The sequence below is a fragment of the Pristiophorus japonicus genome, chromosome 1, assembly GCF_044704955.1.
Source record: "Pristiophorus japonicus isolate sPriJap1 chromosome 1, sPriJap1.hap1, whole genome shotgun sequence".
Lineage (NCBI taxonomy): Eukaryota > Metazoa > Chordata > Chondrichthyes > Pristiophoridae > Pristiophorus > Pristiophorus japonicus.
In genome coordinates, this window is record NC_091977.1 from 232,719,190 (window position 1) to 232,744,537 (window position 25,348).

The 25,348-nt window shown below is 43.1% G+C and overlaps 2 protein-coding genes across 3 annotated transcripts in view; both read left to right on the plus strand.

Moving 5' to 3' along the window:
* The first annotated feature begins 404 nt into the window (after window positions 1-404).
* On the plus strand, window positions 405-15,098 carry dnajc25 (DnaJ (Hsp40) homolog, subfamily C, member 25). Of its 2 annotated transcripts, XR_011594153.1 has the most exons (5): window positions 405-1,544; window positions 6,712-6,864; window positions 8,808-9,278; window positions 10,184-10,464; window positions 13,544-15,098. XR_011594153.1 is itself a non-coding variant. In XM_070888088.1 (4 exons), exons 1-4 carry the CDS (start codon window positions 1,077-1,079, stop codon window positions 10,304-10,306), a joined length of 1,215 nt encoding a protein of 404 aa, XP_070744189.1. In that variant the 5' UTR covers window positions 405-1,076; the 3' UTR covers window positions 10,307-10,582. The 2 variants fall into 2 exon arrangements, 1 of the variants encoding a protein (XP_070744189.1); XM_070888088.1 differs by lacking the exon at window positions 13,544-15,098 and having other exon boundaries at window positions 10,184-10,582.
* Window positions 15,099-21,714: 6,616 nt separating this feature from the next.
* Window positions 21,715-25,348, plus strand: part of gng10 (guanine nucleotide binding protein (G protein), gamma 10) — a 38,300-nt gene continuing 34,666 nt past the window's right edge. Inside the window, exon 1 of the mRNA XM_070888107.1 lies at window positions 21,715-22,023. Within this exon, the coding sequence (XP_070744208.1) occupies window positions 21,943-22,023 (81 nt within the window). The 5' untranslated portion in view covers window positions 21,715-21,942. The remainder of the gene's footprint in view (window positions 22,024-25,348) is intronic.

The window sequence follows — 25,348 nt, forward strand, 5'->3', positions numbered from 1 at the left end:
GGTGTCATGGTACATCAGTCATTGAAGGTTGGCATGCAGGTACAGCAGGCGGTTAAAAAAGCAAATGGCATGTTGGCCTTCATAGCGAGGGGATTTGAGTACAGGGGCAGGGAGGTGTTACTACAAGTTGTACAGGGCCTTGGCGAGGCCACACCTGGAGTATTGTGTACAGTTTTGGTCTCCTAACTTGAGGAAGGGCATTCTTGCTATTGAGGGAGTGCAGCGAAGGTTCACCAGACTGATTCCCGGGATGGCGGGACTGACATATCAAGAAAGACTGGATCAACTGGGCTTGTATTCACTGGAGTTCAGAAGAATGAGAGGGGATCTCATAGAAACGTTTAAAATTCTGACGGGTTTAGACAGGTTAGATGCAGGAAGAATGTTCCCAATGTTGGGGAAGTCCAGAACCAGGGGTCACAGTCGGAGGATAAATGGGTAAGCCATTTAGGACTGAGATGAGGAGAAACTTCTTCATCCAGAGAGTGGTGAATCTGTGGAATTTTCTACCACAGAAAGTTGTTGAGGCCAATTCACTAAATATACTCAAAAAGGAGTTAGATGTAGTCCTTACTACTAGGGAGATCAAGGGGTATTGCGAGAAAGCATGAATGGAGTACTGAAGTTGTATGTTCAGCCATGAACTTTGAACTCATTGAATGGCGGTGCAGGCTCGAAGGGCCAAATGGCCTACTCCTGCACCTATTTTCTATGTTTTCTATGTTTCTATAATAATGGGAACTTCATAATAATGAGAACTCCTACTTACGGAGTTCCCATTGTTAGGAACAAAAATACTGAACCTTCATTGGCTGTCCAGTGCCACGTGACTCCAGCTTCTCCCTGCGAATCTCTAAGACATGGACGCGATCGCTGGAGCAAAAGGCAGGCGCGGAATTTTTTTCCTATTTTCAGGCAAGCGCCCGCGGGAAACCCAGAACCGTGATTTCAGCCCCAATAACTTTCAAAAAGGGAATTGAATATATACTTAAATGGGGGGGAAATTTGCAGGACTTTGGCGGGCGGGGAAATGGGATAGGTCTTTTTAAAGAGCCAGCATAGGCACGATGGGCTGAATGGCCTGCTCGGGAGACGTCTGTCTGCGCCTGCGCGCCGTAGCGAACAACAGTTGGGGTTTGAAATTGGGACGTGTCGCACACGCCACTTCCCACGTGGGCTGGAGTAGAAGCGGAGGCTATGCGCATGTGCGGCGCCGTCGGAACGAGCCTGCTGACATGGCGCCGGCGGCGAGGCCGGGAAAGGGGCTGCTGCAGCCGCTGCTCCGGCTCTGCGCCGTCTCCTTCGTCCTGCAGTCGTGCTGGCTGCTGGGCCGGGTGGACGGCCTGGTGGAAGGGCTGTACTGCGGCGTCCTCTCCTGCTACGACGTGCTGGGGGTGACCAGGGACGCCAGCAAGAGCGAGATCGCCCGCGCCTACCGGCAGCTGGCCCGGCGCTACCACCCGGACCGGTACAAACCGAGCGAGGTCACCGAAAGACCCGAGGAGAAGTTCCTACTGGTCGCCACCGCCTACGAGACTTTGAAGGTCAGGAAAAGAGTAGAATGGGGTGGGGGTGGTGGGAGTTAGGATATGCACTAGGGGTATGCACTGGTGAGGCATACATTGGGGGAGGGCTTGGGGCATGCACTGGTGGGGTATACATTGCGGGGGGGGCTTGGGGCATACATTGGGGGGGGGGCTTGGGGCATGCACTAGTGGGGCATGCACCGGGGGAGGGCTTGGGGGCATGCACCGGGGGAGGGCTTGGGGGCATGCACCGGGGGAGGGCTTGGGGGCATGCACCAGGGGAGGGCTTGGGGGCATGCACCGGGGGAGAGCTTGGGGGCATGCACCGGGGGAGGGCTTGGGGGCATACACCGGGGGAGGGCTTGGGGACATGCACCGGGGGAGGGCCATATGCACTAGGGGTATGCACTGGTGGGGCATACATTGGGGGAGGGCTTGGTGCATGCACTGGTGGGGCATACATTGCGGGGGGGGGGGGTTTGGGGCATACATTGGGGGGGGCTTGGGGCATACATTGGGGGAGGGGGCTTGGGGCATGCACTGGTGGGGCATGCACCGGGGGAGGGCTTGGGGGCATGCACCGGGGGAGGGCTTGGGGGCATACACCGGGGGAGGGCTTGGGGGCATGCACTTGGGGGGGTTATTAGGTTTGGTGCGTGCATTGGGCTGGCACCCTGTATTAGCTCTATTCACACTTGCTGTTGCTCTTGGTTCTTTTCAGGAGTCAGTTGCTGGAAAAAGAAAACATGCATCACTGCTGGTTACATAGTTAATTTTAAAGCATTTGGAATTTGTAATAGCTGGTTGAGAAACAAACTGTTTTGGTTTGCATGGAAGATTAGCAACTGTCACTTTTAGACAGATTTTTATCTGTTTCTCCTTCTAGACTTTGTACCTCACTCATATCTTTTATTTGAGTTAAACTACTGATCTTATTTCCATAAGTATCATTTATGCTATTTTAAAGCATGAAATTGTAAAGTGTGTGCACAAATATTCATTCGCTGCTTTTCATATTAATCTACCATGAATAAGGATTTTTAATTTTGTTGCAACAATAGTGCAGTTTCAAAGCACCCTCAATTTAAAAATATCATAATATTACTACGATTCTTTATTTGTCAAACTTCTGATCGTGGAAACTTTGGAGGAGAGGATCCGAGCAGACGTGAGGCAGTTCCTTGTAGAAAGAGGAAGGATATGTGAAGTTGAATCATTGCTCATTGTCTTCCCAATGGTTTACTCATAAGAACATAAGAATTAGGAGTAGGCCATTCGGCCCCTGAAGCCTGCTCTGCTATTCAATAAGATCATTGCTGATCTTCTACCTCCACTCCACTTTCCTGCACTGTCTCCATATCCCTCGATCCCTTAATATTCAAAGATCTATTGATCTCTGTCTCAAATATACTCAATGACTGATCATCCACAGCCCTCTGGGGTAGCGAATTCCAAAGATTTACCACCCTCGAGGCTTACACAATAAACCACTCAGGAATTTACCAAAGGGTTCCTGGGGCCTGTGGAACCCAGCAATGTGCCAATCCTTTCATGAGAAGGGAAATGGGGAAAACAAATCAAGAATTAAAAAAAAAATGCATGTTTGCTCTTACACCTGTCTGTACCTGTACTACAAATGGAATTTAGGGCCCAAGTTTCCACATGATAAAAAACGGGCGCCCCTCCGAGCTGGGCGCCCGTTTTCGTGCCTAAAACGGCGCCGGAAAAAAAACGAGCGATTCTGGAGCGCTTTGCAGCTCCTTGTCTGCTTGGCGCGGCGCCCAGGGGGGCGGAGCCTACACTCGCGCCGATTTTGTAAGTGGGAGGGGGCGGGTACTATTTAAATTCGTTTTTTTCCTGCCGGCAACGCTGCACGTGCGCGTTGGAGTGTTCGCGCATGCTCAGTGTGAAAAAAACATTGGCACTCGGCCATTTTTGTAGTTCTTTGTAGCTGTTTAGTTTTTGAACATTTTTTAATAAAAGTACATTGCCATCAGCACAGAGGCTTCTTGTAGCAGTGAGAAGGGTGCAGGAAGCCTCAAAGTTGAGGCAGCTGTTTCCCGACGACCTCCCCTTTTGCCGTCGGGAAATGGCTCCTCAATTTCTGAGGCTTCTTCAGCCTTCTCTCTTTCCCGCTAGCCGTCTGGAACGGCTCCATTTCCCCTCCCCCACCCGTGTTCGGTTGGCTCCCTCCCTCCCCCACCCGTGTTCGGTTGGCTCCCTCCCTCCCCCACCCGTGTTCGGTTGGCTCCCTCCCTCCCCCACCCGCGTTCGGTTGGCTCCCTCCCTCCCCCACCCGCGTTCGGTTGGCTCCCTCCCTCCCGCCCGCGCGTTCGGTAGGCTCCCTCTTTTCCCCCCACCCCCCGCGTTCGGTCGGCTCCCTTTCCTCTCTCTCCCACCCCGGCGTTCGGTAGGCTCCCTCCCGCCCGCCTGTGCCTGATTTTTTAATGTGTAGAACAGGTTTTTTCAGTTCTACAAAAATCTTCACTTGCTCCATTCTACTTTAGTTTGGAGTACATTTTCACTGTGGAAACTTTGAAATCAGGCTGGACACGCCCCCTTTTGAAGAAAAAATTCTGTTCCAAAGTAGAACTGTTCTACCTGACTAGAACTGCAGAAAAAAAATGTGGAGAATTGCGAATTCTAAGATAGTCCGTTCTCCACCAGTTGCTCCTAAAAATCAGACGCAAATCATGTGGAAACTTGGGCCCATAATGTGGAGAAATGTGAAGTTAACCACTTTAGTAGGAAAAATAGAAAAACAGAATTCTCTTCTAATAAAGGCCAATATAGCATTTGCTTTCTTAATTGCTTGCTGTACCTGCATTTTAACTTTGTGATTCGTGCACAAGGACACCCAGGTCCCTCTGAACACCAACACTTCCTAATCTCTGTTTAAAAAAACAACACACTTTCTATTTTTCCATGCATGTTTTTAAAAAAATAAAATAAAATCCCCTCCCTTCTCTTCTCATTAAAGTATTGGCACATTGCTGTGTTTCTTGGTACTCTTTGGTACATTCCTGAGTGGTTTATTGTGTAAGTCTTGATGTGAGGAGTGACATGCCATTTGACCTGGGTGGGAGAGGGAGGAGAAGAATGCCTTGACAGTGAAGCCTGATCTGGTCCACTGTTCCAATATCGGTCATTGGATAGAGATCTTGATGGCAAGCTTCAATTACTTTCCTAACCCAGAGGTCTCGAGATTCATATAGCGCCTTTCACATCCTCGGGATGTCCCAAAGCACTTCACAGCCAATTAATTACTTTTGAAAGACAGTCACTGTTATGTAGGCAAATAGGGCAGCCAATTTATATACACCAAAGTCCCACAAATGGCAGTGAGCTAAATCACCAGTTAATCTGTTCTGGTGGTGTTGGCTGAGGGATAAATGGTGGCCAAGGCACTAACTTCTTGCTCCTCTTCGAATACTGTCATGGGATCTTGTACGTCCACCTGAACAGGCAAACAATGTAGCTCTCCCTTGTAGTTCAGTGAAAGGACAGCCTCGTTTGTGTGTGCAAGATCTGGAATGAGGCTTCATCTCACGATTTCCTCAGAGGTGAGAGTACCTATACCACCACCCCAGCTGAGATCAGCTAACTCAGCACAAATTGCAGGTCAAACCTAGGACCTTCCTAGTTTATTTGGTTTTCTTATTTATTGCATGAACACAGATTTGTTGGAACATAACATATTAGGAGTAGGCCAAATGGCCCCTTGAGCCTACTCTGCCATTCAATAAGATCATGGGTGATCTTCAATCTCAACTCCATTTTCCTGCCTCATCCCCATATCCCTTGATTCTCCTAGAGTCCAAAAATCTATTGATCTCAGCCTTGACAATACTCAACAATTCTGCATCCACATCCCTTTGGGGTAGAGAATTCCACAGATTCGCAACCCTCTGAGCGAAGAAATTCCTCATCTTAGTCTTAGGCCGACACGTTATCCTGAGACTGTGTCCCCTAGTTCTAGACTCTGCAGCCAGGGGAAACAATCTCTGTGTCTACCATGTCAATCCCCCTCAGAATCTTGTATGTTTCAATGAAATCACATCTCATTCCTCTAAACTCCAGAGAATGTAGGCCCAATCTCTCCCCATAGGACAACCCTCTGATCCCAGGAATCAACCTAGTGAACCTTTGTTGCACCCCTTCTATGACAAGTATATCCTTCCTCCGATAAGTTAGGGTTGCTAACTTTGACCTTTAAAAACAAAAGATAATGTATAGAATACCTTTTGTAGGGAACAATGTTAACAGTTTCCAGTTTGTGGGAGTTTAGGTTATGACAGTGGGAAATGGAATGCAAACAAGAGTTGCTGAAGATGTAAAAACTGGTGCTCATTGAGCACTGCTAGAGTAAAACTATATGCAAGAATGTGATGGATTACTGCAGCCCTATTTACAGGCTGCAGAGGAAACCTGCATCTTTTTTTTTTTAACTCTTGTCCAAAGCCTTGTGTACTTAGGAGTGGCCCATTAATTCAGAAGGTCTTGATGGAATACCCTGTACCAGCAGCACACACTGCCCTTTATATGTACATGTTGAGAGGTTAATTACCAAGTGCTGATCCATGCAATAGTCTTGTCAGACTCATTTCATTCCAGCTTCTGTTCCAGTAGAATTTCTCCATCTTGTGCCCCCAGCAATTACAGGATGAACATTTTAAGACCTGTCATTGTTAGTTTCTCTCAGTTGTGAGACTAAAATCAAAGGTATTCTCAAAAGCAGGTAATTGGAACTGTAGAATAACTGGATTTTTCTTGTCACCTTTGTGCATTTTCTTTATGGAACATATATCTCGAGTACTTTCATCGGCAAGAATATTTAGCCATGATTTAGTTGCATTAAAAAAAAAATGTTTGACAAGAGAAGCCTGCAGTGCACCTGTTCCATATGTGTGTTATGTGTGTTATGTTTGATATTAGTACTACTGTATATTAAATGGATAGATTTGTGACTAAGTGTGGAAACCTAGTCCTGCATTTCTTGCTACATCTGTGCGATGATTTTCATACTGCACTTTCTACTTACAATTTGTTTAACATAGAAAATATCAAATACATGTTGCATAAAGTTTGGCGGTATTTTTGAGGCAGTTAGTAGTTTGTAATATGAGCTTAAAATTATGAAGCAGTTAATAACGTTGCAGTTTGTTTTTAACCCTGTTCCTTAAAGGATGATGAAGCCCGGAAGGATTATGATTATATGCTTGATCACCCTGATGAATTCTACAGACACTACTATCATTACTACAGGAGAAGGCTAGCACCCAAAGTGGACGTCAGGATAGTTATAATGGTGACGGTCTGTGCGATATCACTCTTTCAGGTAAAGTAGTTATGCAAAAATGTGTTTTGCTGTTACACGCAAGTGCAACACTATTTGAGCAATGGGTACAGTAAGCATTCGCGCCTCGAAATGTGCATAAATGCGATATTTAATAGATCCCAATCAGCAGACCCAACTTCCTCTGACATAATCTCGGCAATAAGATGTTCTCGTCTGTTAATTCGGTTCCTCGGTTATCCTAATTATTCCACTGTCAACTATATTTGCTCTTGGCTTCCAGCTTATAAGATAACATAAGTAATCAATATGGAAAATATTTATGAATTGCTTTGAGAATTGAACTCTTGATTCTTGTGTCAAGAGACTAGAGAAGCTGGGATTGTACTCCTTAGAGCAGAGAAGTTTACAGGGAAATTGAGGCAGAACAAATGAGTACTCCTCGAATAGGGCTGAAATAGTAATGGTTGAAGTTGAAAGAGACTTTGGTGTCTTGAATTAATGCAGAACATTAATTGACACAGCCAACAGAATGCTGAGTTATATAGCCAAAATAGTAGAATACAAAGCAGGACGTTCTGGTCAAACTGGTTCTGTGGTCAGGCCACAGCTCAAGTACTGTGTCCAAGGGACATATTTGAGCATCGAAGGCTGTGTAAGGAAAGGCTGCAAGGCTTAATCCTAGTGTTCGAGGTCTAAGTTATGGGGAAAGATGAGAGAGACTTGACTCTTTTTTTCAGCCTATATGAATATATATGAATTTAAATGGCACTACAGGTAAACTCAGAATTACTTTCAATTAAACTGGGAGGGTAGAACAAGGATCACAGATTCAAATAAATAAACGGTGAATTTGAGAATGATATCAGGAATTGCCTGCTTGATCACCCTGATGAATAGCGCAAGCACAAACAGTAGAATCAATTAACAACCAATTGGCTGTGGAAAGGGTCATTCTCAAACTATAGGATCATTCTGGACGGATGAATTAAGATGGCTAAATGGCCTTCCTCATTTTCAGTTATCTTACGAATGTGTTGTGTGTGGATATTTGCTGCAGGTCTCACTGGCAGCCCACTAAGATGATGCAGTCGCCTATTACTGTTTAAATATGTCTAGAGACCTTGGGATCCAATTAAATTAATGTGGCTAAAGGTTGCTGTCCCATTCAGATGCAGAGAATAGTTTGCAAGATTGTAGAAGATTTTTTTAATATAGCCATTACTATCTATAGTAATATAGCAAATAAACTCCTATCTATACCTGTGTTTTTTTTTTAAATTGTCAGCCATTCCTTCCAAACTGGTCCCTACATCTCATGGGCAATGTGATAGGCGATTAACTAATTAAAATAAAATGCATTAATACCAAAAGTAAGTAGCTTTCTTTTAGAAACTAAGTCCCACTCACCCATCACCCCTGTGCTCGCTGACCTACATTGGCTCCCGGTTAAGCAACACCTCGATTTCAAAATTCTCATGTTTTCAAATCCCTCCATGGCCTTGCCCCTCCCTATCTCTAATCTCTTCCAGCCCCGCAACCCCCCCGCCCCCGAGATGTCTGCACTCCTCTAATTCTGCCCTCTTGTGCATCCCTCATTTTATAATCGCTCAACCATTGGTGGCCATGTCTTCTGTTGCCTAGGCCTTAAGCTCTGGAATTCCCTTCTTAAACCTCTCTGCCTCTCTTTCCTCCTTGAACATCTACTTCTTTGACCAAGCTTTTGTTCACCTGTCCTAATTTCTCCTTGTGCAGCTTGGTGTCAATTTTTTAAAATCTCATAATACTCCTGTGAAGCACCTTGGGATGTTCCACTACGTTAAAGGTGCTATATAAATACAAGTTGTTGTTGAAAGTGGTATTCAGGATTTTAATTCTTGGATGTAATGTTTTGGGGCTCCTGTATTTTTGTAAATCAATTTATGGCTTTAACTGGTAGTTCTTTGCACTGTACTCATGTATATTTTGAATTTTTGTTGTTGCAGTACTACAGCTGGTGGAGCAGTTACAGCGAGGCCATTCATTATCTCACCACTGTGCCAAAGTATAGAATCCAGGCTACAGAAATTGCTAAGCAGCAAGGTCTACTTAACAAAACTAAAGAGAAAGGAAAAAACAGACGCTCAAAAGAAGAAATCAAAGAGGAGGAGGAGGAAATCATTAAAGACATTATCAAAAATAACATTGACATTAAAGGGGGCTATCAAAAACCAAGGCTATATGACATACTCCTTTTCCAAATCATTTTGGCTCCTTATTACATCTGTAGGTATATAATCTGGTATTGTACATGGATTTACCGCTTTCACATAAAAGGAGAGGAGTATGGAGAGGAAGAGAAGTTGTACATTATCCGAAAAAACATGAGCATGTCACGAGGCCAGTTTGATAGTCTTGAAGATCATCAGAAAGAGACGTTTCTTGAGCGGAAGCTATGGTTAAGGGAGAACTTTGAGGTAAGCATTGAATATTGTAATCTAGAGCACAATGAGTTTTGTAAAAATGTACAAAAATAAAACCCTGGTCTTTAAGAACCTTCAATCATGTGGAAGCACTGTAGTGGAGATACTTTGTCTCAAATATCTGTAGTGGAGATACTTTGTCTCAAATATTTGTAGTATCTGTGTTGCGTATGGTGGACTGAGACACACACATTAAGTCAAAGGTTACTGCACAGTGACGAGTGTAAGATTTAGACAAAGCATCCAGTTGTTTTAAAAGCTTTCCATCCTTCTACAAATGTTGTGGTGTCAAACTGATCAATTTTGTTATAGTTACTGATTTAACTTTTGTTAGGAAAATTCTCCCATCAGAGAATTCATCTTGTACATGAGGTCTTTTTCTTGTCCGTTTTGTCATCTTTCCTGCACCTCTGAACTTGCTGACTCCTTTGCTGAGGTACTGTTAATGGGTGAATTACCTTCTGGTAGCCATTGACAGTGACTGTGATAGCTTAGGAAGGGGATGTAGAGGGAATATAGATCAGCCACGATATCATTGGAGGGGCTAAATGGCTTCCTGTTCCTAAGGGATAGTGTCCAAGCCTGATCCGTTCCTTCTCCGACATCCCATGTGCATACACTTCAAGCAGGATTCACCGAATTCTGCTCGAGTGAGAACCCTATCTATTTGTTCCCCCTCCATAACCCAACTGCACTGCGGCCAATTGTAGAACTTATACTGCTGGCCCTATTTACGATCAGCTCAAACCAAAGGTCAACCCTGGCCCACCTTGGTCTGTCTGGCTTAACTACTCACTGGATCAACTCACTGAGCCAAAGGGGAGCAACCTCTGTGAGGATTTAATTTGTGTGTGTGTGTGTATATTTTTTATATATATATAATTTTTTTTACATTTTAGGTTTATAAGCTGGAGCAAGAGGAAGAACTTAAAAAGAAAGTAGCCTCAGATCCACGGTGGAAACGATATCGACGGTGGATGAAAAATGAGGGCCCAGGGAGGCTAACCTTCATAGATGACTAAATACCTCTGCCTTACACCACTGTTTACAACAAATGTCTTTATATACAAAAAAAACTATTTTGATAATGGAATATGAATATCATTGATCTAATAGCTCAGGATTCAGTTTATACAACAGATTTACAGCCCTATTACCATTTAGGTTCATCCAAAAAAAGGTGCGTTTCCAAATATTAGTGGAATGTGTACTGATATTTAATGAAGGGTCTGACTACATTATTTCTGTTCAAATTATATATTTTGAACTGGAAGGACTAAAGTGGACAGATGTTTTTGAAAATCATTGGTTGCTTATTCACTATATATAATGTATGTATATATGTACATATATAATATATATATTATGTATGTGTGTATATATATATATATACATAAATATATATTTATGTATACATACATACCAAAATATATATTATGTATGTATATACGTACATACATAATAAAATATATATTATGTATGTATATACATATACATACATAATATATATATATATATATTATGTATATGTGTATATTAATATATAGACAAGATGGAAATTGCATCGTCAAGGATCAGTTAAATCATTGATCCTTGTTCACTCGAGTTTGTAGTTGTAAGTTAAAATGTCATTGAAATAAAAATGAAAATGTGATATTTGATCATTTAATGGTTATTTAGCTTTCTGGGTGGAATTTTAAACGATAATGTTCCAGACCAGACGGCAGAAGCTCTTTGGGTGCCTGCAAGTTAGAGCTAATGTTATATATACTAAATAAATCTGCAGCTCAATTGCATGCAACAGATTTGTGAACACAATGATGCAAGTTACAGTTTATATTTATCGTATTTATTGCTTGCATCCCCTTTGTACACTGTTCACGTTTGGATGCAGTCATTTTTACTTAGTTCTCTAAAACATCTCTAATTTGCTTCTCAAGTTTGCATTTCTTTTGGTCATCTCAGTTCTTTTAACCTTGCCTCTTAGGAAGGATTTTAAGATTCTTTTTTGTTTCCTTATGGTTCTATAGTAACTTCCACTTAATTAGACAGTTTGAGGACAATGGCTACTATTCTGAAGTTTAGACAAATTTGATGCAGCTATTAAAATAACCATTTTTCTTGCCGTGTCCTTAATGTCTCTTCCCACCTGTTGCAGTAATTTAAAGTGGATCTTCATTTAGCATTTTTGCTATCTACCCATGCTCATTGCCTTAATTTGGCATTAAAAAAAATACATTTAGCATTATAATTTCAGATTAATTGAATCAATCTGGGCATTAGTATGAAGCCAAGAACCCCAGTGTTATGTAGCTGTCACTGTAAAAGTACAGACAATAGCTCAGTGTCAAAAGCCCAAACACAGCTGATCTCTGCTTTATGAGCACGGACATGATCGAACCTGTGCTGTACTAAATTAGTGCCTCCAGTTAGCAATGCAGTGCCGGATATGGAACTATTGTATAGCTGATCCCAGTTAACCACAAGCTAGTTTGCGAGAAAATGTTTTATTAAAATTTCTAAATGCAGTAAGTGGATTGTTACTCTGCATCTCAACTGTATGCTTGGGTCAGGATTGCATTTTTCCAGACTTGTACCTATTGATATTGGACTAAATGGAATTAGATAAAATAGAATTTTATTCGAAGCTATCCATCCTTTATACCTTCCTTAAATGTCCACCCCAAACCCAAAATCCTGGACAAATACAGAACTTTTTCCAGATGTAAATTTTGTGAAGTTTTTTTTTTGTCCTTGCAGCTTTTGAATGTGAAATGTCAAAATCAATTGTCTTTGAAATTGAACTTTTAATTTAAAATACAAAGCATTGGAGGCACAAGATTGTTTTTGCTTTCTAAAAAACAAATAGAATTGCCACCTTTTCCATTTCTAAACTTTGAGGATTAACATCTGTATACACAATACAGAAGCATGCATTAATAAAATAAAGCACAACCGATGGGTCAGAATGTCACTGTTCAATCTTTGTGAAATGCAAGTGTTAATCCACTGTAGATTTACACACCCTTTAAAATGGGTAATCGTTCCTATTCAGCAGCAGACACTAGCACTAAAAAGTGACAGTCTTGTTTTATACTAATACTGAGAATACTTTATTGGGGAGAGGGTAGCTGCATTATTATATTGAGTGAATGCAATTTTGCTTTACTGGTGAATAAACCTGCTTTTCATTAGTAAACTGCAGCTAGGATTTGGAACACAAAACATCACATGCAGTTCACAAAAGTTTCATATTGTGAGAATAAAGCTCAAGTGATTGGTTATCTCAAGTCTGAGATTTGATTACTACAACATAGACTTGCATTTAATGTAGTAAAACGTCCCTAGGTGCTTCATAGGCACACAATTGGACACAATTTGACACTGAGCCACAGAAGGAAATATTAGAACAGGTGACCAAAAGCTTGGTCAAAGAGGTAGTTTTCCCATCACTGTAAATGAGAACCGTACAGGACCTCAATTGGGGGTAGTGATGTACAATTGCCACAAGCCCCCATGGTTAGAAAAGAACATCAGCTAGGGTTGCTGCTCCTAACTATTCAGCTACCCCTGCTGGTAAGTGCGCTGTGTGGATGGCAGGTGAGGATAGGATTAGGCTGAACTGTTTTGTCTGATGAATAATAAACCAAAACCTTTTGGCTTATAATGACTTAATTACAACAGGGTGTGAAATTGTGGAGTAAAGCAGTATCTGACCCTGTCTTCATTTTAGTAGATTTGTGTGTAATATTGGCTGAATGTCATAGAATGTCATGTCACAGAAATGAGACAATATGGTATGACCTTTTTCTAAAAAGGGTAGGAATGTACTCTTTGAATTCTGTGCTGCCACATCATTTGGAGGTATTCCTGAAAAATGCACCTGATCTGTTGTGCAGGTTTTTCCTTTCAGTTGTGTTTTTCTTTAAAGTTAAAATATTTTATAATTGATCAAGTGGAGATTTAGTGCTGCTTGCTTTTCTAAACTTGGTTCAGTGAATTCCCCATTTTATACGTACTTTAAATGCTGTAAGGACATTTAGTTTGTGTGTGTATATGCCAAATCTTAGCTTGAATGTTTAAAATAGTTTGCAATACCTTAAAGCATTTGTTTTACACATTTATTTAATGTTACTCTAAACAAATTGTTTTTTTTGAAGCCGCCATTTTATTAAAGAAAAATGTAACTGTAGGGGTTGTTCAGTGTAAAGTATTTGTTTTTCTGTTCCATATAATTATTTAACAACTTTTCTTTGCAGAATGATCCTTTAATAGAAGGATTCCTCTAGAGACCTGGAAATAACAATATTCCAATCAATGGGAAGTCAGCACACTGCTGACTGACACCAGCTGATGAGAATGAGAATCTTGTAGAGCATGTCTACTAATCTGTATTCTTGTATAGCAGGGTTTGCTGAAACCTTCATCCATGCCTTTGCTGCCTCCAGACTTGACTATTCAGTGCTCTCCTGGGCAGCCTCCCACCTATCACTCTTGGTAAATTTGAGCTCATCCAAAACACTGCCCGCATCCCAACTCTCACCAAGTCGCACTCACTCATCACCCCTGTGCTTGCTGACCTACATTGGCTCCCAGTCCAGCAACACCTGGATTTTAACATTCTCATCTTTGTGTTCAAATCCCTCCAGCCCTGAGATCTCTCTCTCTTCCTCCCATTCTGGCCTCTTGCACAATCCCAATTTCCTTTGCCTTTCCATTGGTGGCCATGCCTTCAGCTACCTAGGCCGTAAACTCTGGAATTCCCTCCCTAAACCTCTCTACCTCTCCCTTCTGTAAGTTGCTCCTTAAAACCTACCTCTGCCCAAGCTTTTGGTCACCTGTGTCAAGTTTGGTCTGATAATGCTCCTGTGAAGTGCCTTGTCATTTTACTATGTTAAAGGTGCTATACAAATGTAAGTTGCTGTTGTAAAGTCTTGATTGAGATCTGTCTTTTTAAATGCATCTATTGAGATTTTTTTAAACTACTACCACATAACATGGCATACATAAAGGGACACAGAATATTCTTTTTCCCCTACGCCACAGAGATATGGCTTTGTTTTTGGTGAGAAATGTTAGTTTTGTTTGCTTTATTTGGAAAAACAGGATGATTGGATGTATTGTTTTATGTGGGATACTGTAAACATACAGAAATGTGAAATTCTATTGAACTTTTGCTTTTGACATCTGGAAGGAGTAGTGTATTCCATGCGCATCTTGAATTGAGATGTGTATTGGTGTAATATTTAGACAGGCAAAGCTTTGGAGCTGAGGGATGTTAAGGATATTGCAGGAATGTTTTTTAAATCAACGTTGAGCCAGTTGCAACACCTGGAATGTTGAGCAGTGGGTTAGGGTATGCAGAGTCTGTGCTTGCAAACTCCATCCACCATGTGAGGACATGCAAACATTATACAACCATGTGTGAGGAAGAATTTAGTCCTTCCACCCCAGTGCAAATATCGGTGGTTAAATTTACATTTACACCCATTAGCCCAATGTACCTCCTGTTTCCAATTAACAGCATATAAGGAAGCTGTCTTGAGCTGTAGTGGTTCTCTAAAATATATGAATCTGACTGGTAAAACATTGGCATTTCACTAATTGTATATTTACACACACGACCTTGAGATTTCTGTTGTGTTTTGTTGCGGTCTTTATAGCTCGCTCTTGGCATTCTTGTGACTGATGCCAGTGAATAATGCAATAAATTGTAACATTCATATCAACATCTTGTTGCATGACCTCTTTGCAGCTGTCTCTAATGCAATTATTTGTGTCTGATTTTCTGCACTGGTTCAATGATATTGTTCAAGTTTTTTTTTTTAGTTTATGTATATGCTTTATATATTTAAATTGTCATTAACTTGCTCTTTTTGCTTTTATCTAAAACCTATTAAGAATATTGCAGCATGGTTTTGACATATTAAATCTTCAGAAGTGCTTTTAATTTATAGAATGTAAATTTCTCTATAGGTAGAAGTCTGATGTAAACTTTTATGTTGAAAGCCTGACATTAGATCTGCTTTGAAGCCTAATCCTAACTGGCAGATTTAAAAACTCGTACACATTCTGTTAACATTTATTGATCATATTTGTTTCAAAATTGGGCAAACCTTATTTGAGTACATGGGATCTTTAATCAGGACCTCCATGATGTGATTATGCATTTCTAGGCGTGTGTATGAGGAGAAAAAAGGATCAATCAATTAAAAGTAACTGCGCACTAGTACATTTATTTATTGCTGCTTTACTCAAACTGGTGTGGGTTTTTTTTGTGTTAAATAGCCATCTATAATCTGAAATGGGCAACCATATAGTCTACAAGTGAAAACTTTGAACATTTATATTTTTAACACCGGATTTAAAAAAAATAAATAAAGCCATGTGAAGTATCACAAGCACAGTTTGCCTTCAAAGATTAAAACACCAGCTAAACTATACATTGAACAGCACAGGTGTCAATGCTACCATTCATTGAGAAAACCCTGTGTGAATTTGTAGACAATATACTGGAGCCCATGCAAAGCAGCCAATCTCCTAATCCTGTAGATTGGGAGCCCAGGTTGCTGGTTAATAGTTAGCCCAATTGAGGAGAGAAGGAAATGTCTAGTAATCTTGTTGCTGTAACTGGTCTACTGCATATAACGACACTGGATTGTAAATTAGAAGTTTGTTACTTTGGTAGAACATTGTTTTACCATGTGTGCTTGTCTTTTCACAAGTTTTAAATAAAGTAATATTTCTGAATGTATTTAAAATGAATGTTATATCATGTGGACTGAATATTTTACTTAGCTGAGGGTGCAAATCATGTAGTTCACGACATCTAGGTTTAAAAAGAGCAGCAGAGATCAGTAAGTAGATCCATAAGGAATGGTAAATGGTACAACACTTGGGTTTTAAAAGCCTGTCGGAAGAGATGACTGAGTTAAGGAGTTCCACAGTTTTGAGGCCCTGAGAGAGAATGTGCCATAATTAGCTGTAGGAATGAATCTTGCAGGTTTAGGTTTTTTGATTTTATGCGGGCAAGTTGCTGTAAGTGCGAGTTGATATGGGTAGGAAGGGAAAGTGACCTAATGATAGCAGGGATTTAAACTGTCAATGGCAAATCAGGTACAGAGAGGGGAAACGAAGATTGGATTAAGAGGGGGGGGGGGAAAGGAGACAGAAAGGAAACATAGCATTTAAAAAGTCTCCAACAATTAAAACCTGAAGGAATAAGACTCTGCACTTGTAATAGTTAATTTTCAATGCCAGAGGGGTTAATTGACAGTAATTAACACTTGTGTCATTAAAAGGGTACTTGGGCTGAAATGGACATTAGGCAACATGATCAGGATTTCTTCAAACACCAACCAACGCTACAAAAAATGGAAATTTCAAGTATTCAACTTTGAAAATAATCTTGGTTGCAATCCATAAACTAAAAACAAATTATTCAGTGGAAAAAAAAAATGGCTTTCAGTCAATTAAAACTTGGGCTTGGATCGCTGATGAATTTTACACGTAGGATGCACTCTTGTTCATTTTGGAATAATTGGCTGCAGTGTAAACTTTGAAGGCAGTTTCAAATTGAAGGAGAGCTGCATGTAGTGATGCTGCTATTCCTGACCAGAATGGAATAATTGGATAAATCAAACCTGGATTGCTGCGACTGGGATTGATTTTATGCGCACAATTTGTATTATGTAACTATACCATACTGCATTTTGCTGGAGAAATCACCCTTTTATTGGGAGATGCTGCTGGAGTTGATAGACTTTAAATTGTATGTAAAGAGGCTTGGCTCTGCTTTGATGCTTGCTTTGTTTCCTGTAAAATAGACTGCTGTATAGTCCTGACCCCCCCCCCCCCCCCCCACTCTCCCTTGGCCATTGGCTGGCACAGTAATGGCAATAGACCCTTGGTTGAAGACAGAGAAAGATTTTGCATTTATTTAGTGCCTTTCATGACCTCTGGATGTCCCAAAGCACTTTAAAGCCAAACAAGTTCTTACTGAAGTCTAGTCAGCTGTGGCTCAGTGCGTAGCATACTCGCTTCTAAGTCAGAAGGTTGTGGGTTCAAGTCCCACTCCAGGGACATCAGCACAAAAATCTAGACTGACACTCAAGTGGAATGTTGCACTATTGGAGGTACTGTTTTTTTAGATGAGACGTTAAACTGAGGTCCTTTCTGCTCTCGGGTGGGCATAAATGATTCCATGGTACTATTTTGAAGAGCAGGGGAGTTATCCCCAATCAACATAACAAAACAGATTATCTGGTCATTTATCACATTGCTGTTTGTGGGAGTTTGCTGTGTGCAAATTGGCTGCCACCTTTCCCACATCACAAGTGATTACACATCATTGGCTGTAAAGGGCTTTGAAATGTACAGTGGTCGTGAAAGGCGCTATATAAATGAGTCTTTTAATCACTTATAATGTAGGAGTACCATTTATGGCAAGGATGTGCTACTCCCATCTTCCACAGCACGTAAATAGAAAAAATATTTTAATTAGAATAAGCATCTTTGACTACTACAGCAAATCGTTTTTTCTGGGATGTCCCAGGAACAAGTTCCAAACGGCCTTTAACTATATCAATTCTGGGCTGTTGCGACAATATGATCATCATAGGCAGTCCCTCAAAATCAAAGAAGACTTGATAGAATAAATAGAGAAACTTTCCAGTGGCAGAAGGGTTGGTAACCAGAGGACACAGATTTAAGGCGATTGGCAAAAGAACCAGAGGCGAGGAAACATTTTTGTAAATAGCGAGTTATGATCTGGAATGCACTGCCTGAGTGGATGGTGGAAGGAGATTCAATAGTAACTTTCAAAAGAGAAGTGGATAAATACTTTGAAGGAATTTTTTTTGCAGGACTATGGGGAAAGAGCAGGGAATTAGGATGAATTGGATAGTTCCAACAAAGATGGCACAGGGCTGAATGGCTTCCTTTGGTGCTGTATCATTCTATGCCCCTGCGTTTTGCTGGAGGCTGATCCGAGCCCCATCTTGCGTTCACACACATTGTCCTGATCCTTGCATTTTGAAAGAAATAGCTCATATTTACATAAAAGACTCATCACAATTGCCAATTGGTTTTGAAGTACTGTTTAATTACTTTTAAGTAGCAAAACCAAAACCTGGTCCCACAAATTACAAATGACCTGGTGTTGTGTAATGGAAGGATAAGATAGTGGGCGAACTCGCTTAATATCTCCTCTAAAGACAGCATCTCTGACAATAAGTACTCGCTTAGTACCACCAGCCTATATTAAGCTCTCAAGTCTTGATTGGTATTTGAACTCACAAGCCTCTGGCTTAAAAGACTTTTTTTTTAATGTTTTATTCGTTGCCAATCTTTCCAATTCTTTGTCAGATCATAAACGCCAAAGGTCACCTTGGGCCCATTCAAGGATCACTCTGCGCCAATGTTTTTGCTCTTAGCCAAAAGGCCTAGAGCCAAAGCACCGTTCCTGGAAGTACTGCAATACCAGGTTTGTGCCATGGAGGTGGATGGGTCAAGCCCCCCACCCACCTCCTATCAAGACTTGCATTCTATAAAGCACCTTTCACAACCTCAGGGCATCCTAAATGCATTACAGGCACTGAAATACTTTTGAAGTGTAGTCACTGTTGTAATGTAGAAAACACAGACGGCAAGCTCCCACAAATGAACAGATAATCTGTTTTAGTGATAATTGAGGGATAAATATTGTCCAGGACATCTGGGATAACTTTATTGCTCTTCAAAATAGTGCCATAGGATCTTTTATATCCAGCTGAGAGAGCAGACAGGGTCTCAGATTTAACATCTCAGCTGAAAGACAGCACCTCCGTTCATTTGTGGGCGCTTTCTGTCTTTCTATATTATAACAGTGACTACCCTGTCTGCTCTCTCAGGTGGATATAAAAGATCCCATGGTACTATTTTAAGGAAACCAAGGGAGTTGTCCGCGGTGTCCTGGCTAACATTATTCCTCAATCAACATCACTAAAAATAGATTATCTGGTCACTATCACATTGCTGTTTGTGGGACCTTGCTGTGTGCAAATCGGCTGCTGCGTTTCCTACATTCATCATTATAGGCAGTCCCTCGAAATCGAGGAAGACTTGCTTCCACTCTAAAAGTAAATTCTTAGGTGACTGAACAGTCCAATACGGAAATTACAGTCTCTGTCACAGGTGGGACAGACAGTCATTGAAGGAACACTTGTTTTCTGCATGCTCTCGGCGACGAGACTCGAGGTGCTCAGCGCCCTCCCGGATGCACTTCCTCTACTTAGAATGAATGGTCTTTGGCCAGGGATTCCCAGGTGTCGGTGGGAATATTGCATTTTATCAAGGAGGCTGCGAGGGTGTCTTTGAAATGTTTCCTCTGCCCACCTTGGCTCGCTTGCCGTGTAGAAGTTACGAATACAGCGCTTGCTTTGGGAGTCTTGTGTCAGACATGCGAACAATGTGTCCTGCCCAACGGAGCTGGTCGAGTGTGGTCAGTGCTTCGATGTTGGGGATGTTGGCCTTATTGAGGACGCTAACGTTGGTGTGTCTGTCTCCCAGGGGATTTGCAAGATCTTGCGGAGGCATCGTTGGTGGTATTTCCCCAGCGATTTGAGGTGTCTATTGTATATGGTCCATGTCTGAGCCATACAGAGGGCGGGTATCACTACAGCCCTGTAGACCATGAGCTTGGTTGCAGATTTGAGGGCCTGATCTTCGAACACTATTTTCCTCAGGCGGCCGAAGGCTGCGCTGGCACATTGGAGGCGATGTTGAATCTTGTCGTCGATGTCTGCTCTTGCTGATAATAGGCTCCCGAGATACGGAAAGTGGTCCACGTTGTCCAGGGCCGTGCCGTGGATCTTGATGACTGGCGGTCAGTGCTGTGTGGCGGGGTCAGATTGGTGGAAGACCTTTGTCTTACGGATGTTTAGTGTAAGGTCCATGCTTTTGTACGCTTCAGTGAAGATGTTGATTATGACTTGGAGTTCAGTCTCTGAATGTGCGCAGACGCAAGCGTCGTCCACGTACTGTAGTTCGACGACAGAAGTTGGGACGGTTTTGGATCTGGCTTGGAGACGATGAAGGTTGAACAGGTTCCCACTGGTTCTGTAGTTCAGTTCACTCCAGCGGGGAGCTTGTTGAGCGTGAGGCGGAGCATTGCAGCAAGGAAGATTGAGAAGAGGGTTGGCGCAGTGACGCAGCCCTGCTTGACCCCGGTCCGGACATGGATTGAGTCTGTGATGGATCTGTTGGTCAGGATCACAGCTTGCATGTCGTCGTGAAGCAGGCGGAGAATGGTGATGAACTTTTAGGGGCAGCTGAAACAGAGGAGGACGTTCCATAGTCCCTCGTGGTTGATGGTGTCAAAGGCCTTTGTAAGGTCAAAGAAGGTCATGTACAAGGGTTGGTGCTGTTCCCTGCATTTTTCTTGCAGCTGTTGCGCTGTTAAAATCATGTCCGTTGTACCCCGTAGAGGACAAAATCCGCACTGTGACTCCGGGAGAGCTCCTCAGCCACTGTTGAGGAGGACTCTAGCGACGACTTTCCCAGTGGCTGATAACGGAGATTCCTCTGTATTTGCCGCAGTCGGACTTGTCCCCTTTCTTTAAAGATAGTCACGATTACTGCATCTCTCAGATCTCTCTGCATGCTCTCTGCCTTCCAGATGAGAGAGATGAGGTCATGCAATAGTGCCTCTCCCCCATACTTTAGTGCCTCTGCGGGGATTCCATCTGCTCCCGTTGCCTTGTTCTTGAACTGGTGGATGGCCTTTTTTATCTTGTGCAAGGCTGGGGTTTTGCTGAGATGGTGGCGGGTAACATGCTGTGGGATGGAGTCGAGGATACTTGAGTCAAAGGCAGAGTCTCGTTTAAGGAGATCTTCGAAGTGCTCCTTCCAACAGGTCCTGACTACCTAGGTGTACTTGATGAGTGTCTCCCCGTTTTTGGCCAGCAGTGGGGTGGGGCCTTGGGCCATAGGTGGCCTTGACTGCGGTGAAGAATCCTCGCACATCATGGCTGTCAGCCAGCTGCTGAATCTCCTGTGCTTTCTCCACCCACCATCTATTCTTTAGGTCGCGGGTTTTTTGTTGGACCTCGGCCTTAAGCCGTCTGTAATGCTGCTTTGCTGCTCCTGAGTTGGGTTGTTTTAGGTTCAGAAATGCTCTACACTTGCGATTTATTAGCTCTTGGATCTCCTGGTCATTCTCATCAAACCAGTTCTGGTGTTTCCTGGTTGAGTGACTTGTTTCCTACATTACAACAGTTACTACAGTTTAAAAGTACTTCATTGGCTGGAAAGTGCTTTGGGACATTGAGGTAGCGAAAGGTGCTATATAAATGCAAGTCTTTTTACTGCTGCAAACCTTGCAGTGAGCCAGTAGATGGCAGGGTGAGCGCCTTTGCTGGAGGCTGATCAAAGAGTCCCACTGTGTGTTCATTGACAGAGTTAACAGTGAGAGAGGGGTATTTTTATGTAGTTGGTCCTTTCCCTCCGGAGGATCCCAATGACATCAGTTCCGATAGTGGGAGTCCGGGCGGAGCATTTGCAAGGTACAGAGTAAGAATAGAGGGAGTCAGAGCAGCAGCATTTGAGAGAGAGAGAGAGAGAATATAAAAATAACGTGAATTGTTTGCAAGAGAGAGAAAAAACCAACAACAACAAAAGCATGAGTACAAACTCGAGCCTGTCGAGCATGCAGCGGATGGTGGAGCAACTGAAGTTCGAGGCGGGGATCGAGAGGATGAAGGTGAGTTGCAGAAGGCGCCGGGAAAGTGCTCGCTCCATGGGAGCGGCCGCCAGCCTTGCATTACCAGGACTCCCGTGCAAAGCAGCCGCCCACAAACCTATCTTCCACGGCGCACACTTCGGTTACAAGAGCATGGTTATAACGGGCAGGGAGCAAAAGTGATGGATCGCGTCCATATAAAGTTATGTTGTGCATCTCCGCTTTGTTCCCTGCACGGGGTTGCAAGTACCCACTCTTCTTTATATGGACGCAAAGTTGGGTTTTAGCTTCGCAAAGTTTTTTTTGAAGGTGTGCCATCAACACAAAAGCGGCAGCGGCAGCGGCAGCTCCCCCGGGGTGATTATCCAGCGCACCGATGTCCTGAGCTTTAAGAGCCCAAGCTTGCACACTGGGGGTCTCACTCTGGTTTGCATTCCCCGCGGATCGGAGAGACGGCACTGCATTTCGAGTTGCAGCCAGGCAAATTCCTCTTTATGTTGTTTTGCTCCCGCCTGGCTGCAACTCGAACCCAGGCTGCCCCCAGCAGAGCTATCTCCCCAACAGTTGGTCATTTCAATGGATGAGAGTGGAAAAACTTGCATTTCTATAGCGCCTTTCAGGACATCCGGACATCCAAAGCGCTTTACAGTCAATGAAGAACTTTTTGATGTGTTGTAAAAGGCTACTTGTGTTTTATTAGAGGCAGCCAGAATAACATCCATTTTTATCTAGTTTGGTTGTTCGTCGCACTCCTGCCTTTGAGCCAGAGGTTTGTAGGTTCACCTACCAATCCAGACTTAAGAGTGTGATCTCGGCTGATATTTTGGCACAGTATTAAGGGAGTGCTGCATTGTCCAAACCGCTGTCTAGTGGGGAAAGTCTCCACTCTTTAAACATTTATATTCTCCTACCTTGCACCCTCCGTAAACTTCTCATCCAAAACTCTGCTGCTCATATCCTAACTTGCACCAAGTCCCGTTCACCCATCACCGCTGTGCTCACTGACCTACAATAGGCTCTCGGTCCTACAATGCCTTGTTTTCAAATCCCAACATGGCCTCGCGCCTCCCAATCTCTGTAATCTCCTCCAGCCCTATAACTCTCCGAGATCTCTGCGTTCCGTCAATTCTGGCTCTTGCGCATCCCCGATTTTCAATGCTCCATCATTGGCCCTAAACTCTGCAATTCCCTCCCTAAACCTCTACGTCTCTCTATCTTTCCTCCTTTAAGACGCTCCTTAAAACCTACTTTGATCAAGCTTTAGGTCACCTGTCCTAATATTTCCTTATGTGGCTCAGTGTCAAAGTTTATTTGATAGAGCTCCTGTGAAGCTGTTTTACTTTGTTAAAGGCGCTATATAAATACAAGTTGTTGTAAGGTATATTTAGAAAGAGCCCAACAAGTGCTACAGAGCCCCCCTGAACTCTCCGTAACCCAGAATGACCACCACACTGGATTCACACACTACACACTGCTTCGATCCATCATCATCATCATCATTGCTTCCACTCTCAAAATGAGTCCTTAGGTGGCTGAACAGTCCAATACGAGAACCACAGTCCCTGTCACAGGTGGGACAGATAGTCGTTGAGGGAAGGGGTGGGTGGGACTGGTTTGCCGCACGCTCTTTCCGCTGCCTGCATTTGATTTCTGCATGCTCTCGGCAATGAGATTCGAGGTGCTCAGCGCCCTCCCGGATGCACTTCCTCCACTTCGGGTGGTCTTTGGCCAGGGACTCCCAGGTGTCGGTGGGGATGTTGCACTTTATCAGGGAGACTTTGAGGGTGTCCTTATAACGTTTCCTCTGTCCACCTTTGGCTCGTTTGTTGTGAAGGAGTTCTGAGTAGAGCGCTTACTTTGGGAGTCTCATGTCTGGCATGCGAACAATGTGACCTGCCCAGCGGAACTGATCAAGTGTGGTCAGTGATTCAATGCTGGAGATGTTGCCTGGTCGAGGACACTAACGTTGGTGCGTCTGTCCTCACAGGGGATTTGCAGGATCTTGCGGAGACATCGTTGGTAGTATTTCTCCAGTGACTTGAGGTGTCTACTGTACGTGGTCCATGTCTCTGAGGGCGGGCATTACTACAGCCCTGAAGACCATGAGCTTGGTGGCAGCGACAGTACGCGGACGATGCCTTTGTCTGCGCACATACAGAGGCTGAACTCCAAGTCATAGTTAGCTTATTTACTGAGGCGTACGAAAGCATGGGCCTTACGCTAAACATCCGTAAGACAAAGGTCCTCCACCAACTTGTCCCCGCCGCACAGCACTGCCCCCCAGTCATCAAGATCCACAGCATGGCCCTGGACAACGTGGACCACTTCCCATACCTCGGGAGCCTCTTATCAACAAGAGCAGACATTGACGACGAGATTCAACACCGTCTCCAGTGCGCAAGTGCAGCCTTCAGCCGCCTGAAGAAAAGAGTGTTCGAAGACCAGGCCCTCAAAACTGCCACCAAGCTTCGATCCAGAGTTAGATTGGGTCATGAGTTACCGTTGCAAGTTCTGATGAAAGGTCATCGACCTGAAATGTTAACTCTGTTTCTCTCTCCACAGATGCTGCCTGACCTGCTGAGTGTTTCCAGCAATTTCTGTTTTTATTTGCAAGTCTGGTGTCTGTGTGAAGTGGAAATTGTCCCAATGCTAATCTTGTGTAAATGCACCCCATGAGCACAATATAAATGCAACCGAAAATAACCCTCAGGGACAGCAGCTACCAATTGTCTTGTGGTTTTTTTGAGTTTTTTTTCCCCCCCTGAAAAAATATCCTATAGTATTGATAATGTAAGTCACATGTTAATTTGTCAAGAGCATGAAATATTTTAAATTGAAATGTGTGAAAGAGTATTTTAAATGCTTTCATGTCTTTCCACCTGGGAATTGCTTTGTACCAGATAGGCTACTGCAACCAGGTTCCCTACTCTGAGCCGTCTGCTGACCTGACTGAAGGATAGAAGAGGCCATTCTAGTGGGATGGGACAGGTTGAGATTGCTTCTTGAGATCGAACAACCTAAGGGACTCTCTCTTTATAGCTGCCTGACTGTGGTCTGGCTGAACTCTCTCTTCAGCAATGGCCAGTGTGCTCAAGTGACTTAAAACCCAGGGACTAAATCTGGGGTCGCCTGGTGGAGAGGCAATAATGGGCCCAAAATTCACCATCATTTAGCTCCATTTTTTTTTGAGCTAAGTGTGTTTTGGAGCTAACTTAATTTTGCAAGTTTTGCCAATGTTATAACCCCGTCCTTAATAGATAACTGACGGTTTTTTTTGTTAACATTTTTATGACGTCACTCGGGGTCAAACCCACCCATAACGCTATTTTTGGCCATTTCTGCGTGT